This window comes from Nestor notabilis, unplaced genomic scaffold (assembly GCF_000696875.1).
Source record: "Nestor notabilis isolate BGI_N333 unplaced genomic scaffold, ASM69687v1 scaffold12959, whole genome shotgun sequence".
Taxonomy (NCBI): domain Eukaryota; kingdom Metazoa; phylum Chordata; class Aves; order Psittaciformes; family Psittacidae; genus Nestor; species Nestor notabilis.
The window spans coordinates 1-13,612 of NW_009944162.1; the positions used below are offsets into that span (position 1 = coordinate 1).

Consider the following 13,612-nt stretch of genomic DNA (forward strand, 5'->3'; position numbering starts at 1 on the left):
CCCTGCTCTGCCGCTCGGGAGAGCTGTTAGATCAGCCCGCACGCTGCGTTACCTCAGCCGAGCCGCGGGCCGGGCAGTACTGTAACAGAGAACTCGCAGTCGGTAAGAGACCGAATATTGGGGGGAGGGGGTTGGTTGTTGGTTTGTGGGGGTTGTTTTATTTGTTTAATTAAATCTTTTTCGTTGGGTCGTGGTTTTTTTGTTCTGTTTGTTTTTGTTCAGAACTAACTTGAACGTTCTGGGGGTAAATTTAAGCTGCTGAGTGTGTAAGAGGGCACCTTACCACAAGTTGCAGCAGTGACTCTGGGATACTTGGTGGGAATTGCTGGAAAAATTCATATTTCCTCAAAGGCAAGCAAGGTAAAATATTTTATTAGACGATTTACACGTATACAGCCTGTGTAGCAAATGTGTTCTAGAATTAACTGACCTTATAAACAGTAGCAATTCAGGAAAATCATCCTACAGCTTTGGGCATGCCCCTTTATGCTTGTGCCCCAGAATTGACTTGCTTGTCAGTTCTTGGATTATAAACTCATATTTTTAATCTATTTGGTGAAGATGGTGAAGGGTTCTGAAAAATATGTAAAACAAGTGAAGCTTCCTCTGTTCTTCAGGAACTTTATTCGCTGCACTGACAATTTTATGCTTTGTAGAAGAGGGAACATAGTTTATGGCACAGTACTCTGTAATAAATAATTTTTATACTTACATGTGACAATTATATTCTTGTTTCAGTTTTATATTAAGGACATGGTGACTGACTTTGATGAAAAACATGACGAATATTTAATTTCCCTTCAGCAGAGAAACCGGTAAGATACAGCATTGTTATCACCATTGAGTATTGTGCACTAATATAGTATCTAATATCAGCAGTTGTGAATGTTAGTTTAAGAACTTGCTTTTTAAATGTGATGCAAAGTCTGACTTGCTGTGCTTTAAAGCATTCGGTGATTCTCTTTTCTGTGTTTGCTGGGTACATCAAAGTTCTTATTTCTAGAGGAGATCACTATTTTTTTAGCATACTTGAAAATATTGACAAATTTATTAATACAATAGGGTTTTTTTTCTATGGTTTGGAGGGAAGACTTTTGTAGTTTGAACTGGGAACATATTTTTCAGCTTCATGACACTGTATGGTTTTGTATTTATTGCTTATCTGATTGTATATGGACTGCGTAAGGATAAATTATATTATCCTCTCTACTTCAGGTTACTGGAACGTTTAAGAAGAAAGGATCCCCTACAAATCAAACTGGAGCAGTTAGAACGAGGATTTTCTCTGTATCTGAATGGAGCTAATTCAGAGAGGAGAAATTACCGCAGAAAAATCAAATCACATCGCTGCCTTAAAAATGAGACGGAGACCACCAGAACAAATGGTGAGTTACATGAGAGTTTTACAGAGATTTTAAACATTTACTCATCAGAGCTATAGTTCTTACTGCTCAGGTGGTGATAACGTAACAGCAGCATTTGAGCTTGGTGGAATGAAATTCCATGGGACTCTTTCATCAGAGTACTTAAGCTGATTGTATGTAAGAAATGGTGTCTGCAGCACCCTATCAATTTCTCAGTTGATCCCTGACTAATTCCAAAGTTTAACTTCCCGCCTCTCCGTTTGTTAAGTAGTTATATCTAAAGCTGGAAAATTAGAAATGTGTATAAATTATCAGTGTCAAAAAATGGTAAACCTTTCTTTGATATATAACACTCTTAATAGGCTTTAAAATCTGAGGGACTGCAGTGTTATCTAAGTCTGGTGTCCTGCACACAAATGACATTTGATGACACAGACTATAATCAAATTATACCCAGTAATAGCTGCACTAAGCTCATAAATCATGTTTAAACTGTAATAGTTGTCTGAAAAAGACAGCTAAGCTTTACTTAAATATTTGAAGTAAAGAAAATCTACCATTTTCTGCCAGTGATTAGCTGGCTTTATTTAAAAATGTGGATTTTGTTTTTAGTATAAGTCTGTTATAGAGAGCAGTGTAGTGACAAGAATAATTTTGCATATATGAACGTATGAAGTGTGAGCTTACTGAGCTGATCTATTTAGCATAGAATTTAGCATAATGAAAATAAAGTTGATTTTACTAAATTCCTGTATAAAGGAGGTTACCAACCTTAGTCTGTTGTCCTTACGCTTGCTACAACCAGTCTATCTTAGGCTATACTTTTTTAATCTGTTGCTGTGTAGGTAGTGGCTGGTTAAGCTTTATTTTCACTTAAAATGAAGACAAAGAGTTTCAAAGGTTACTTGTATGATAATTTATTACAATTGAAAATTTATTAATCTCAACAGAACTAGAAACTAACTTCTAGTAACTGTTCTAACAGTTACTCTAATTTTTTTCCTTTTTTTCCTTTACATACTACTTGCTTTCACATTTAAGTGTCTTTTTGGTCCAAAATTGTGCAGGGACATTGTGGCAGCAGCTGTAATTGAACTCTGTAAAAAGAAATTTCCTCTTAAAGTCCTGCTACGTAGCTGTTATCTCTAAGCTTAATAAAGTTGTTTATTTTTATGGTCACTTAATGCCATTTGATTCTGTTAAGGTAGAGTACTTCATTGTGCCTTAGGGACCTTTAAAGACTTAAGTGGCAGTCTGTTCCTCAACTCCATCAACCTAGAGACAGTAGCATTATCTCTATAGAAGAGAACTCAGTGTCTTGCTGTTTCTCAGCTATCCAGTGTTTTTTTTTTTTTTATAAAAATATGTGTGTATTTTAAATACATGTAGCTGCAGCGCGAGGCACCAACTGAATCATTATCCTCTTCATTTTTCTTCTTCTGTTTGATTTTGCCACCAGAGTCCAGAGTGGGAGTCAGTGGTGATCTGTATAAGCTTCTTGCCTGGGGGTGGATAGTACCTTAGCAATTTGTGGTCTGTTTCATTTCTAGGCATTTCTTCTCAGTGACTGAATATGATTTTACTTACAGAAATGATTTCTAGCTGAGATACAGCACTGAGTTTTCTCCTCTATCCATCTCCCATAAGAGTTATTGCATCATTTATTACTTCTAAAGCACCCATCTATGGGATTAGTCTTCTCTGAAAAAATAGGCATGTGTGATACTTGGTAATACAGAATGGGCACAGATCCCTCCTTGTGGTTCCTGAAAATGTCATCATAAACCTATTTGTCTGGACTATTTTCTTTGTCTGTGTTCCCTAGGAGTCATTAATGATAATAATGATTAATCAACTTTTTGCGCTTAGGCTTAGTAATTGAATTAAACTAAATGATGGGCTTATAAGGTAGTGAAGCTGGTCTCTAGGTATACTGTTATTTCTTTGGATGTGTAACCTATACATAGTTTCACAGCCATGTACGTACTTCCAGTGAATGTCAGTGTGGTCACAAACATGTGGCTTAAGAATAGCATGGGATCTCCTTTGATTACAAGTAGTATTTTGATGATGTACTAGTCAGTTCCTGGCTACTAGAATAAGCACTGTCAGCTCAAGTCTCCAAGGGAATGACACCAGTGAGCCTATGTTGTGTGATGAAACAGGCAGTGGTTGGTATTCACATCCCATCCACCCCATGAGAAGGATTTTTTTGCTCTAAAGTAATGTTTGTAGCACAGATGACTAGCTCAGCTGTGTTAACTTCTGCCTGGGATTTGAGCTATTGTTTTTCCTGGTTTAGAGAAACCTGATAACATGAATCCATCACAAAATACTCAAACTATTGAGAGAACCAGATACTCAGCATTGGTAGCCTAAGTCCTACCCTGTCCCTTTTTCCTACTTAAATGTGTAGTATGTGTGTGGCCTTCTGGGGCATTGCTTAGGAGGTGAAAGATGCTTCCAGTTCTGTCCCAAAGCAGTGACTGAGTGAGACCTCACTTCTAGCATTGTAATCTCAGGGCAGTTCACCCTCAGTGCCAGAAAAGCCCCATAGCAATCAGCATTAATACAGCAATCAGCAATACTCTGCTGACTGCAGAGTATTTCTGCAGTTACTTAAGAATAGCCTAACGGAGTAGCAGGACCTCTAGTTGGAGGGGCTGTTTTTCTTCCTTTTCCCCTCTGTACTTAGTCCTGCTTCAGGCCTAAGAGACAGATGCTTTGTGCTTAAGCAATAGAACATCTCGTTTTTCTTGCTCTATAATTTTATGATAACTCTAAAATGTCAAAAGCATATGCTGTTCCCCCAAGAATGGTCCTGCCCTGTGCCTGGTCTATCTGCCTGTACCAGCATTTGTCCAATCTCATGGTGAACCAGATTGCACAAGTGACTACAGTTAGAAGTGATCTTTCTGTTATGTTTTTCCTCAGTCAAAACTTGCCCATATGAATTCTCTGAACAGTTCACTGCACAGGTGTGCGTAGGGTTGGCCAACATAGATGGAAAATGTGACATTGAAAGTTGTAATGAGCAACCTGATCTAATTTTGAAGTAAGCCCTCCTTTGAATGGAAGGTTGGGCTGGGTGACCTCCAGAGATTCCTTCCAAACTAAATCTTTCTGTGATTCTATGACCTATGTAGGACAACTGCTTCTTTTATTGGTAGTGCCAGTTTCTGCTGGCTTAGGGTGACCATTAAATTATGGCTTAAAGAAAAGAGGTTTTGCATCAGCTGTTTTTCTCCACTGAGAAGAAATGGAAGCTGTAAATCTGTCTTGGGCATAGGAGGAAATGAGATGCCTTTATTTAGGATGCCTTTGAGAGTGTTGATGATGTCCTTGCTCCATTGAGGGTGCTGATGTGTCCTGCAAGATGTTTGTCTCTTTGTCTCAATCAAAGCATCTAATAAAAAAACCATTGTTCCACTGTAAATTGGGACCATTTCCAGCACAGGAACCCTTGGTTTTCATTGACCATGCACAGAATTTTTGCAGAAGTTCTGGAACCAACTCTTGCTTGCCTTAGAAATGAATGAAAATGATTGTTTGTCCTTCAGTAGCATGGGTGCTGGGATCAGCTGGCTTCCTGAGACAAGTTACTGTCTACCCAGCTAGGAGTTAGAATGAATGATGTATACCGCTGTTCTAGAACGTATTTCTATCCTTCTGTACCAATGAACATGGGGCTTCAGCTGCTGTTAAGCTAATGTATCTTTAAACAATTTATTAACCCTTCCTGTCTAGGACAGGATCTCCTTTGTGCTGCGGATACACAGCTGGCCAGTATCTGAAGTGGATTGCCTTTTCAGTTGTTGATACCATTCACATGTCAAGGACTTACTCTTCTGTCCTTATTGGAGTGGGAGGGAGGAGAAGAAAAGAATGTAAACTAAGGTGTATATTGTCAAATACCATATTTCTGTTTTGTCTTCTACTTCTTGTCTCTGTTGTGAAAAAGCAGCCCAGCTAGAAGAGAGAAAGTTGCAAGAACACAGCATACAGACTGTACCAAGGAAAATACAACGCAGAGGTTGGCTTCAGGTAGGAAACAGCTTGAAAGAATGCATCTCTGAACTAATTCTTATATAGTAATTGGTTGCAACTAGTAGATAGTGGGCAGCAGGGACTCTCGTAGAAGCTGAGTCTTGGTTTGGTATGGATACTGACTGACAATGTAAATGATACCCTGACCAGTTTTGTGTCTACTTTGAAGCCTGAAGAGGCAAATTGCATTGAAAGGGTCTGGTTTCAGTGATGTCTGTAATAGAAACCTTTGTACCCTTGACATGACTGGCTCAACCTGTCCTCCAGCAGAACAGCCGCTGCTTGACACCTCTGATGGCAAGCCTAGAGAGCTTATCTAGTGCAAGGGATGGAGAAATGCATTTTGGAGAAACATCCCTGCCTGTCACTGCTGTCCTGCACCCTGCAATAGTATTAAGGGGCACAGAGGTATAATTTGTGTAGCTTGAGTTGTACTTTGTGACAGATTCTTGTAGATCGGAATAGAGGAAGATGCATGTAGATGAGGGGATGAAGGCACGGACACAGAGCATCTTCATGCAGTGAATCGCTTTACTGCTCTAACTTTTTATACCTTTCTAACAACAATTATTTTTAGCCTGTTGCTCTAGCTTTTATACCATTCTATTTGTAGCCTATCATGTTTAGTTCCTGACTTACAGTTTGTTTAACACTGCTCGCTTTCTCACAACCAGTCCCCGAATGGCCAGTCTCTTATCTTTATGCTCTCTCCTCCTCAGCCAGGTGTCTTGGTATCTTATGCTTTCTCCTCAGCCAGCTGGGTTCTTCTGCTTGATTGTACTTTGTTTCTTCTTTAACTCTTTCTTCTCCAGCCAAGCAGTTACTTCTCTTTGGCAATAATCATATAGTTTCCATTGTCCATTAGATAACAAAAGTCCCTGCTGATAGAGAATATAATCCCTGCACATAAGAAATTTTGAGCCATTAGATAACATAGTTGTTGATTCCCTGGAGAAACATCAATGTTTTTTTTTTCCATTTGGCCTAAGGAAGGATCTGACTTAAATTGTCCTGAATGTGAATTCTGAACAACTGAGACATGTCACCCAAATAATTACCCTGATTAGCAATTGCCGTGGCTGGATATCAGGTCCATGCTTGAGTGACTGGGGATCAGGGGTATGTGTCACTGCAGGTCAAGTGTTCATATCATGCAGGTTTTCTTTCTTTCAGCAAATATTGCAAATTCAAGTTGCAAGGCTGCATTACTTGTCACCCTTACGGCTTAGTTGAATTTTCTCAGCTAGCAATTCATGTTCAAACTGTCAAACACAGGCTGTGCTAAGGTATGCTATAAGGTGGCAAGATAGACTTATTGAAGAAGCCAGGCTGCCTTAGCATGTCTCTGCTCCTGGCAGTTACAAAATGTGAGAAGAGTGTATGAACACCAGATAACTAAGTTTAGAATCATTGCACAGACTTCTGGATCACACTTTACCTTTAATGCAACAGTCCTCTTCTGTTGTTGTCTGTAACAGAATTCAAAAGTGAAGAAAAACTTACAAATAATTCTGTGGTACAGAAAGATGAGTTTCTCAAATCTTCTACCCCTCTTCAACCATGCTTGAGTAATTGACAATGTGCATACTTTGATTGCATCCTAATTATGAAGTAAAACAAGTTAATTTGAATGACTTTCATAGCTGTGTCTGATATTTACAAAGGCAAAGAAGTCTTTATGCTTGAATGCTTATGGCATAACGTTTGTGCTTGAATGCTTATGGCATAACGTTTCCCCCTCATATACACAAGAGTAACACATCTTCAAAAATGTGTGGTTACTTCAAGTAGTCATTTTCTTACACAAACATTACAGAATCACAGAATTATTGTGGTTGAAAGGGAACTCCTGAGATAATCTGGACCAATCCCTGTGCTCAGGCAGGGTCAGCTAGAGCAGATTGCCCAGGACTGTGTCCAGTCAGGTTTTGAATACTGTACAGATCACTTGAAGTGATCACACTGCAGCTGTTTTGTTGATTGCTGTGTCCCTAGCCCTATCAGTTTTTCACTTACCTGCTGAGGTGAGGGGGTGAACCCCAATGGGCACTCACTTTGGTGCCAAACACATCATGTTTGCTGGGCCTGACCCACTCTGGGCATAGCAGCAGCAGGTGGGGCGTCTGACTAGTGCAGTTAAGCCATAACACAGGGACCCAAAGGTGAGCTCAGGGAGGACAGAAACCTTCTATAGAACAGAGGGGAAAAGCATCACTTGAGCCAGATATTGTTATGTAAAATGTGGTGATTATTCTTTTTGTACTGCTGGTAGCACAAAAGATGTATAATTTCTTTGAATGCTGCTTTTAACAGAAAACTGTGGAGATAAAAACAGAAAAGGGGGCTAAACTCCGCATTAAACCTCCTCTTGAGTACTCCGAGGATTTTGAACCATATGAAAGCTTGAATGTGGAGACAAATGGTGATGATCCTCTCCCTTACTCACAGGTACAATTGGCAGTTGCCTTCTGTTGTTCATGGTAGTGTCAATTAAAATGTGAATGAGTCTAGGTATCAGTCTTGACTAGAGCATGTAAACCCAGTATATAGAGTTTCTTTCACTAGATGATTTTGCATTAATGAGATGTGACATAAGGAAAAAATAGACAAAGTAAAATTACTTTGAAAATCCAACCTCAGTAAACAACACTGTATAACACTTAAGTCCCATTTTAAAGAGGTAGAATATTTTCTCTGTTGGGTAGAACCAAGGTATTTCATGCAAGAAGACTCTTCCAGTTCACTTAATGGTTGTCCACATGAATGTCACTCTTGGCTATTAGGTTAGCGAGCTTAAACAACAAGTTTTTCTGGGTTTAGTTTAGTTTTTGAATAATGTGCTAAAATTATTGTGTGTCATTTTTACCTAACAAAAGTCAGAGTGAAGTTTTAAAAATATTATAGTCAGTACAGTTGCTTTCCATCAAGGATTGTTCTTGTATCAACTCCATGGTTTGATAGATCAGCCTTCCATTTGATTACTAATTGCAGTTTGTTCCAGCACACTTCACAAATGGCCTATCCCTAAGAAAAATGAATAAATGAACAAAAATTTGTGACTGTTTCTCTGCATAACCAATTAATGACATCAATAAAACTTTTCTGGGTAATGGAGTAACATCTATGTATGAAACTGTTTATAGATCTTACCACTGACCTCAGACAAACTTCCCAAGCATATATGCCTAGCTTGCCTTTCCTATATTGCTTTTCAGATTAGGGTTTTTTTTTTCTTCTACAAACCAGTTTAACTTGTTTACAGTGATGGATGTTTATAATCATTTATTTGTATGTAGTAAGCTAAAACTTTCAAACCAATCCCCCACTTTTCTTTGTATCCCAAATGGAAATATTTTGGTTTTCCTGAAGCTATAATTGATTTCTTGAATGTTTTGTTACAATGAACATCATGAGGTTTCAAACTAAAAGAAAGCCTGTACAATTCCCTCTCAAACAGCTAGAAATATTAGTCTTGACTATCATAAGGACATGCTCAATATCAAGCCTTGGATTGTTTATAGAACCGATTTTGAACTTAAGTTTGCCTGCTCTTTGTAATAATGTTTCAGTCAACACAAATATCCTAATGAGGGTAATCTGTAGCAGAAGAGCAGCTTGAAGCTTTCGTTGCAAACTGCACATGCACTGCATGCTTCAGGTGTTCATTTTGCTCATACAGTTTGCTTACCTATACTCATCTCAAAACTTTAATGCCAACAAAATAGGGGAAGAAAGTACTGAAGACATGCAAGGTGATTTCCTTTTGCATTCATAAAAGCACAAGGCTCTCCAGCACCACCTATGCTGTTTGTGGCATATGCTGAGAGAGGCAAGGCGGTTTTTTCCACAGTAAATTTCAAAATAGATTATTTTTTTTCCCAAAACCCTGTTAGTGTTTTCGCTTAAAAAATCTGTGCAAACTGTAAGCTTAGACCATTAGACCACAACTCTTTTCTACTGTTTTTTGAAGTACAAGTGTGTGCAAGACAGGATTATTATCATCTATACATTTGCTTATAAAGAACTTGCTACTACATTAGCTTTGCAGTCTTGTGAAGGCATTTGGAATATCTAGGTTGCAGTTAGTCTTCAAATAGCAAGCCACAAGATACGGTAATCTAACTGTGTGATACTGGAAAAGTGTATGCCTCTGCCCTCTCCATTACTTATTTCCTGTTTCTAACTTACTCTCCAAAATTGGTTTTGCACATGAAAATTCCTTGCTCTGCAGAATTTTCCTGCAAGCATTTTGATGAGAAGGAACAAAGGTGTTGTAGGGTGAATTTTCTTTACAAGTCCTAATCAGAGGAGTGAGGACATGATATAGGAATGTGAATATTTTTAGCTACATCATGGCTCTGAGTTCATGAGATGATTTTCTTTCTCCAGAGGGAGGAAGGGCCTCCATATTTGTTTCTTTTAAAATACGTGTTTGAGTTTTTCTGACAAATCTGTTTGAATTGTACCAGGCATCAAGAAGAAGCTTGCAACTCAATATAGAAGAGAAAAGAATGGACGAAGACTCTCTTAGTGATGATTATGACTCTGTTGAAGAAGATGTGTTTCCAGAACCATCTTCCACTGAGGAAACAGTTACAAGCTTTGGAGATCTTCAGCTACACAGCAGTAAATCACTGCAGAAAGAAACTTCTGAACATTGGGATGCTGGGAGATGTTCTGGCCTTGATTCTGGCACCCTTACTGTGTTGGAGTTCAGCCAGGATCAAAGTAGTAAGTCTGTGTATTATACGCTACTACAGTACTATAATAATAATTCTCTGACAGCATTACTTTTAAGGGCATTGCTGCTGGTTAGCCATTAATGGTTACTTGATACTCTCATGAGTTTTCATGCTCTTAAGCAAATGTGTTGTTTTAATCTCGTGATTTGGGAGACTTGCATCCTCTTACTACTAGAGTAAGGAATTTTTTGCAAAGGCAAAGGTATAGCCCATATAGCTAGCTACTTGCTGTCATAGCATGTGCTATTCATCCCTCATGAGACATATATTAATTTGAGAAAGCAAATCAATCTGGCTATCAGCCACTTCTTTTTGTCAGGTTTTCTCCTTTGGAGATGTCAATGTGCAAACTCCAAACCAGTCACTAGGTCTCAAAAATTGTTTAAAAAACCCCACTTTGTTAAAAGTAGAGTGTTCAGGCAGAAACCAGACCTTGACCTGAATTCAGTATTTCTCAAACTTCCATCCCCCCTCATTTCAGATACATTCATGCATTTTGGGTTGGGTTTGGTTTGGGTTGCTGGGTTTTTTTTCCTTATTGCTTAACTTAAGAGGAGCAATCTCTGAACACATTAAGAAAGGAGTGTTCCTATCAGTATCATAGAGGTGAGTGGAGTATGAGTGGGGAGAAGAGGCAGAAGAAGAGATAGGAATAACAGAGAGCAATCTCTGAACGCATTAAGAAAGGAGTGTTCCTTTCAGTATCATAGAGGTGAGTGGAGTATGAATGGGGAGAAGAGGCAGATGAAGAGATAGGAACAAGAGAGAGCAGCAGTGAGAACTACGTCTTTGGGAGAGTACATGATTTTTTTTTCCAGAGAGGTTTCAAAGCTGTGATGCAAATGAACTACACCAGGCAACCCTCCCCCCCCGCCCCGAAAATTCTAAATAAGACAAGATTTTAGTCTTTATTTAAGACTTCTTTTTTACTTTTGCTTTTCTTGACAGTAATGCAGGTATATATCTGGTGCAGATGAGATCTACTGGTAACCTATAATGATACCGTTTATTTTATTTCACTAAGTCTGTGCAAGCCTTGCCTATGTACTTCTGTATAGAACAGTATCAATGAAAGGGAGGGAGGATGGAGGTTATCACTTTAACTGTGCCAAGGCGACATATTAGCAGTTAAGATCCAGTGAGTTTTCCCTGCTGGCTGCTCCTACGAATCTTTGAAGTTGATTTTTCTGTTCCTTATTGCAGAAGTGAAGCCACAACAAATTCTCTCGGCAAAAAGAAGAGATAATGCTGAAATGTACATTCCTGTCAGACCAGTCGTGGTGAAAAATAAAATCACACGGCCATTCTCTGCTGATTTCTTCCACCAGGGAAAAAGACATGAGAAAAATTGTCCTAGTAAGAAATAAGAATATATGATGTCAATCAGGAGAGTTTTTGTGCATTTTTGCCCTCTGGCTCAGATGTAATTTGAGCACACATCTGTTATGTGATTTTTCTTAGCTGTTGTCGTCTTTCTTTTTGTGGGTTTCTTCTTGTTGTTTTTACCACTTGGAGTGTTTTATCTCAAGTAAAATTGTGAGAAAGTCCAGGCCTACGTGCTTTTGTCTTCTGTTGCATCTTTGCTACCTTCCTTCTCTTTCTGCTTCCACAGCATAAGAATTTTTCCTCTCCCTTTCAGTCTTTGTGCTTGCTCTGGGTTTCCCATTTCCCTCATGGAGATCTGTTCCCTGTGGTATTAACAGAAATGCGGCTTCTCAAAATCAGTAGTTGACACTTTGGAAGATTCTAACACAATGCATTTACAGCAATAAAGGCCTAGTTTTCCACAGCACAGCAAAACTAGCTCTGTTGCTGCTTGGGACTGTACTTGAATTGCACCTTGAACACTGCAAGTCAGTCTCCAGTGCTGGGTAGATGTGCTGGTACCTAGTACTGTACTGGAAAATGTTTCTCCTGGACTGGCGAACACCATTGTGAAGGCACTTTTGCTTATTCTAGAAATCTGCTGCTAAGGTGTGGTCTTTACTTGGGCTAAAAAAAACAAAATCAAAACCAATAACCTCCCAAATCTAGGGCCTGAAATCATGGTTGCAGTTCTTATTTCAGCACAGTCCTTAATTGAAGAATTGTGATGAACTTGATTTTTGAAAGGTCTGAGATAAAGTGTTCAGACTTACCATGTTCTGTGGTTAAGATAGTCTTTTCAAAGAAGCAAAATCCAGATGTGTCCCAAGATAGCAGTAAAACTAATGGTTTTGAAAAGTCAAAATATTAGTTTCTTAATTGGCAGAAAACCAAATTGAGGAAAAGCAGCTAATTCTTTTTGGCTTCAAAATAGATCTTTGTGGTTTGAGACCCTCGCCCACCATCTGTCTGAGCAGATGCTTGCTTTGACCACTTTCCAAAGATGTGTGTAGCATTTTCTCAAATTCTAATAGTGCTTGTTAGAGCTATTTCTGCCCAACCAGAACTTTAAATTGTTAAATTAATTTAATTTCAGGGAGATTGGTATAGAAAAATTAAAAGGGCTTTATTTTGTCCCTGTATTTGCAGAGATGACTAATACTTGTTGAGAGTTTTTATGAGTGTGGATGGCATATGGCTTAAAGAATGTGAATGCATGCAAGTCTTTATTCAATTTTAATTCCTGTCTTTTCAAGGTAGTCTTCATGTTACTAGCATCCACTGCCATTTTACTTTCCTGCTTAGTAAATCTCACTGCAGCATTATTAGCACACTTGCATGTCAGCCTATTCATCGATATTTTCACTTGATCTAAATGTCTGTGCAGCTTCTGTCCCTTTTCTTCCCTTGACTTTTGAAGTCCTTGAATATAACCACTGTGCTTCTCTTTAGTCCAGTCTTGGATCCTCTATCGTTAAATTTTATTTCCTTTCTTTTAAATCTGTTTATAGGCTGTGACGTTTCTATTTCTCCATGATTGCTTGGAAGATTGGGATGCGTATGGGCATTTTGATGACAACTTAAGTAATAAGGTCATTTATTTTGCCTTGCAAATAGCAACTCCTGACTCCTTGTTTTGCTAGAAGACTCTGTGGATTCCTCCAATATAGCTGAACCCCCCAGTTACATTGAAAAATTCTGATGTGCTGAAATTACATATACTTCTTTTTCAACGGACTGTTACATGGCATTTCCATTAAATACCAGAATAAAGCAAGTTCAAAACAATCTTAAAGCATAAAAATTATGTTTTTCATTTGTCAATTTGCCTGCTCTTATGACGCTGTTTCAGCTGTTGTCTAAAGTAGATCTGACCTGGAATCTTAATATAAAACCAAATTGGAGCAATTCAGCCTTGCTTGGGATGGTTACAGACTGCTAGCAAAGCCTGTGTCAGTAACTGAACTGGATGTTTCAAATGTGTGCTGTTTTAATGATCCATACTTGTATTTCCAGACAAATGAATATTCCTTCCTTCTTTTGGTGGCAGGACCATTAAGTCGACCAGAAATCCCACTTTCTGCAACTCGAAAG

The 13,612-nt window shown here is 38.6% G+C and overlaps 1 protein-coding gene across 1 annotated transcript in view; it reads left to right on the forward strand.

Moving 5' to 3' along the window:
- The first annotated feature begins 753 nt into the window (after positions 1–753).
- The window catches only part of KIAA0556 (KIAA0556 ortholog), a 57,644-nt gene continuing 44,785 nt past the window's right edge, over positions 754–13,612 (forward strand). The window contains 7 exon segments of the mRNA XM_010022305.1: positions 754–815; positions 1,216–1,385; positions 5,326–5,408; positions 7,725–7,859; positions 9,881–10,142; positions 11,357–11,509; positions 13,569–13,612. The exon segment at positions 13,569–13,612 is cut by the window's right edge and continues 24 nt beyond it. Of these exon segments, the coding sequence (XP_010020607.1) occupies positions 754–815; positions 1,216–1,385; positions 5,326–5,408; positions 7,725–7,859; positions 9,881–10,142; positions 11,357–11,509; positions 13,569–13,612 (909 nt within the window).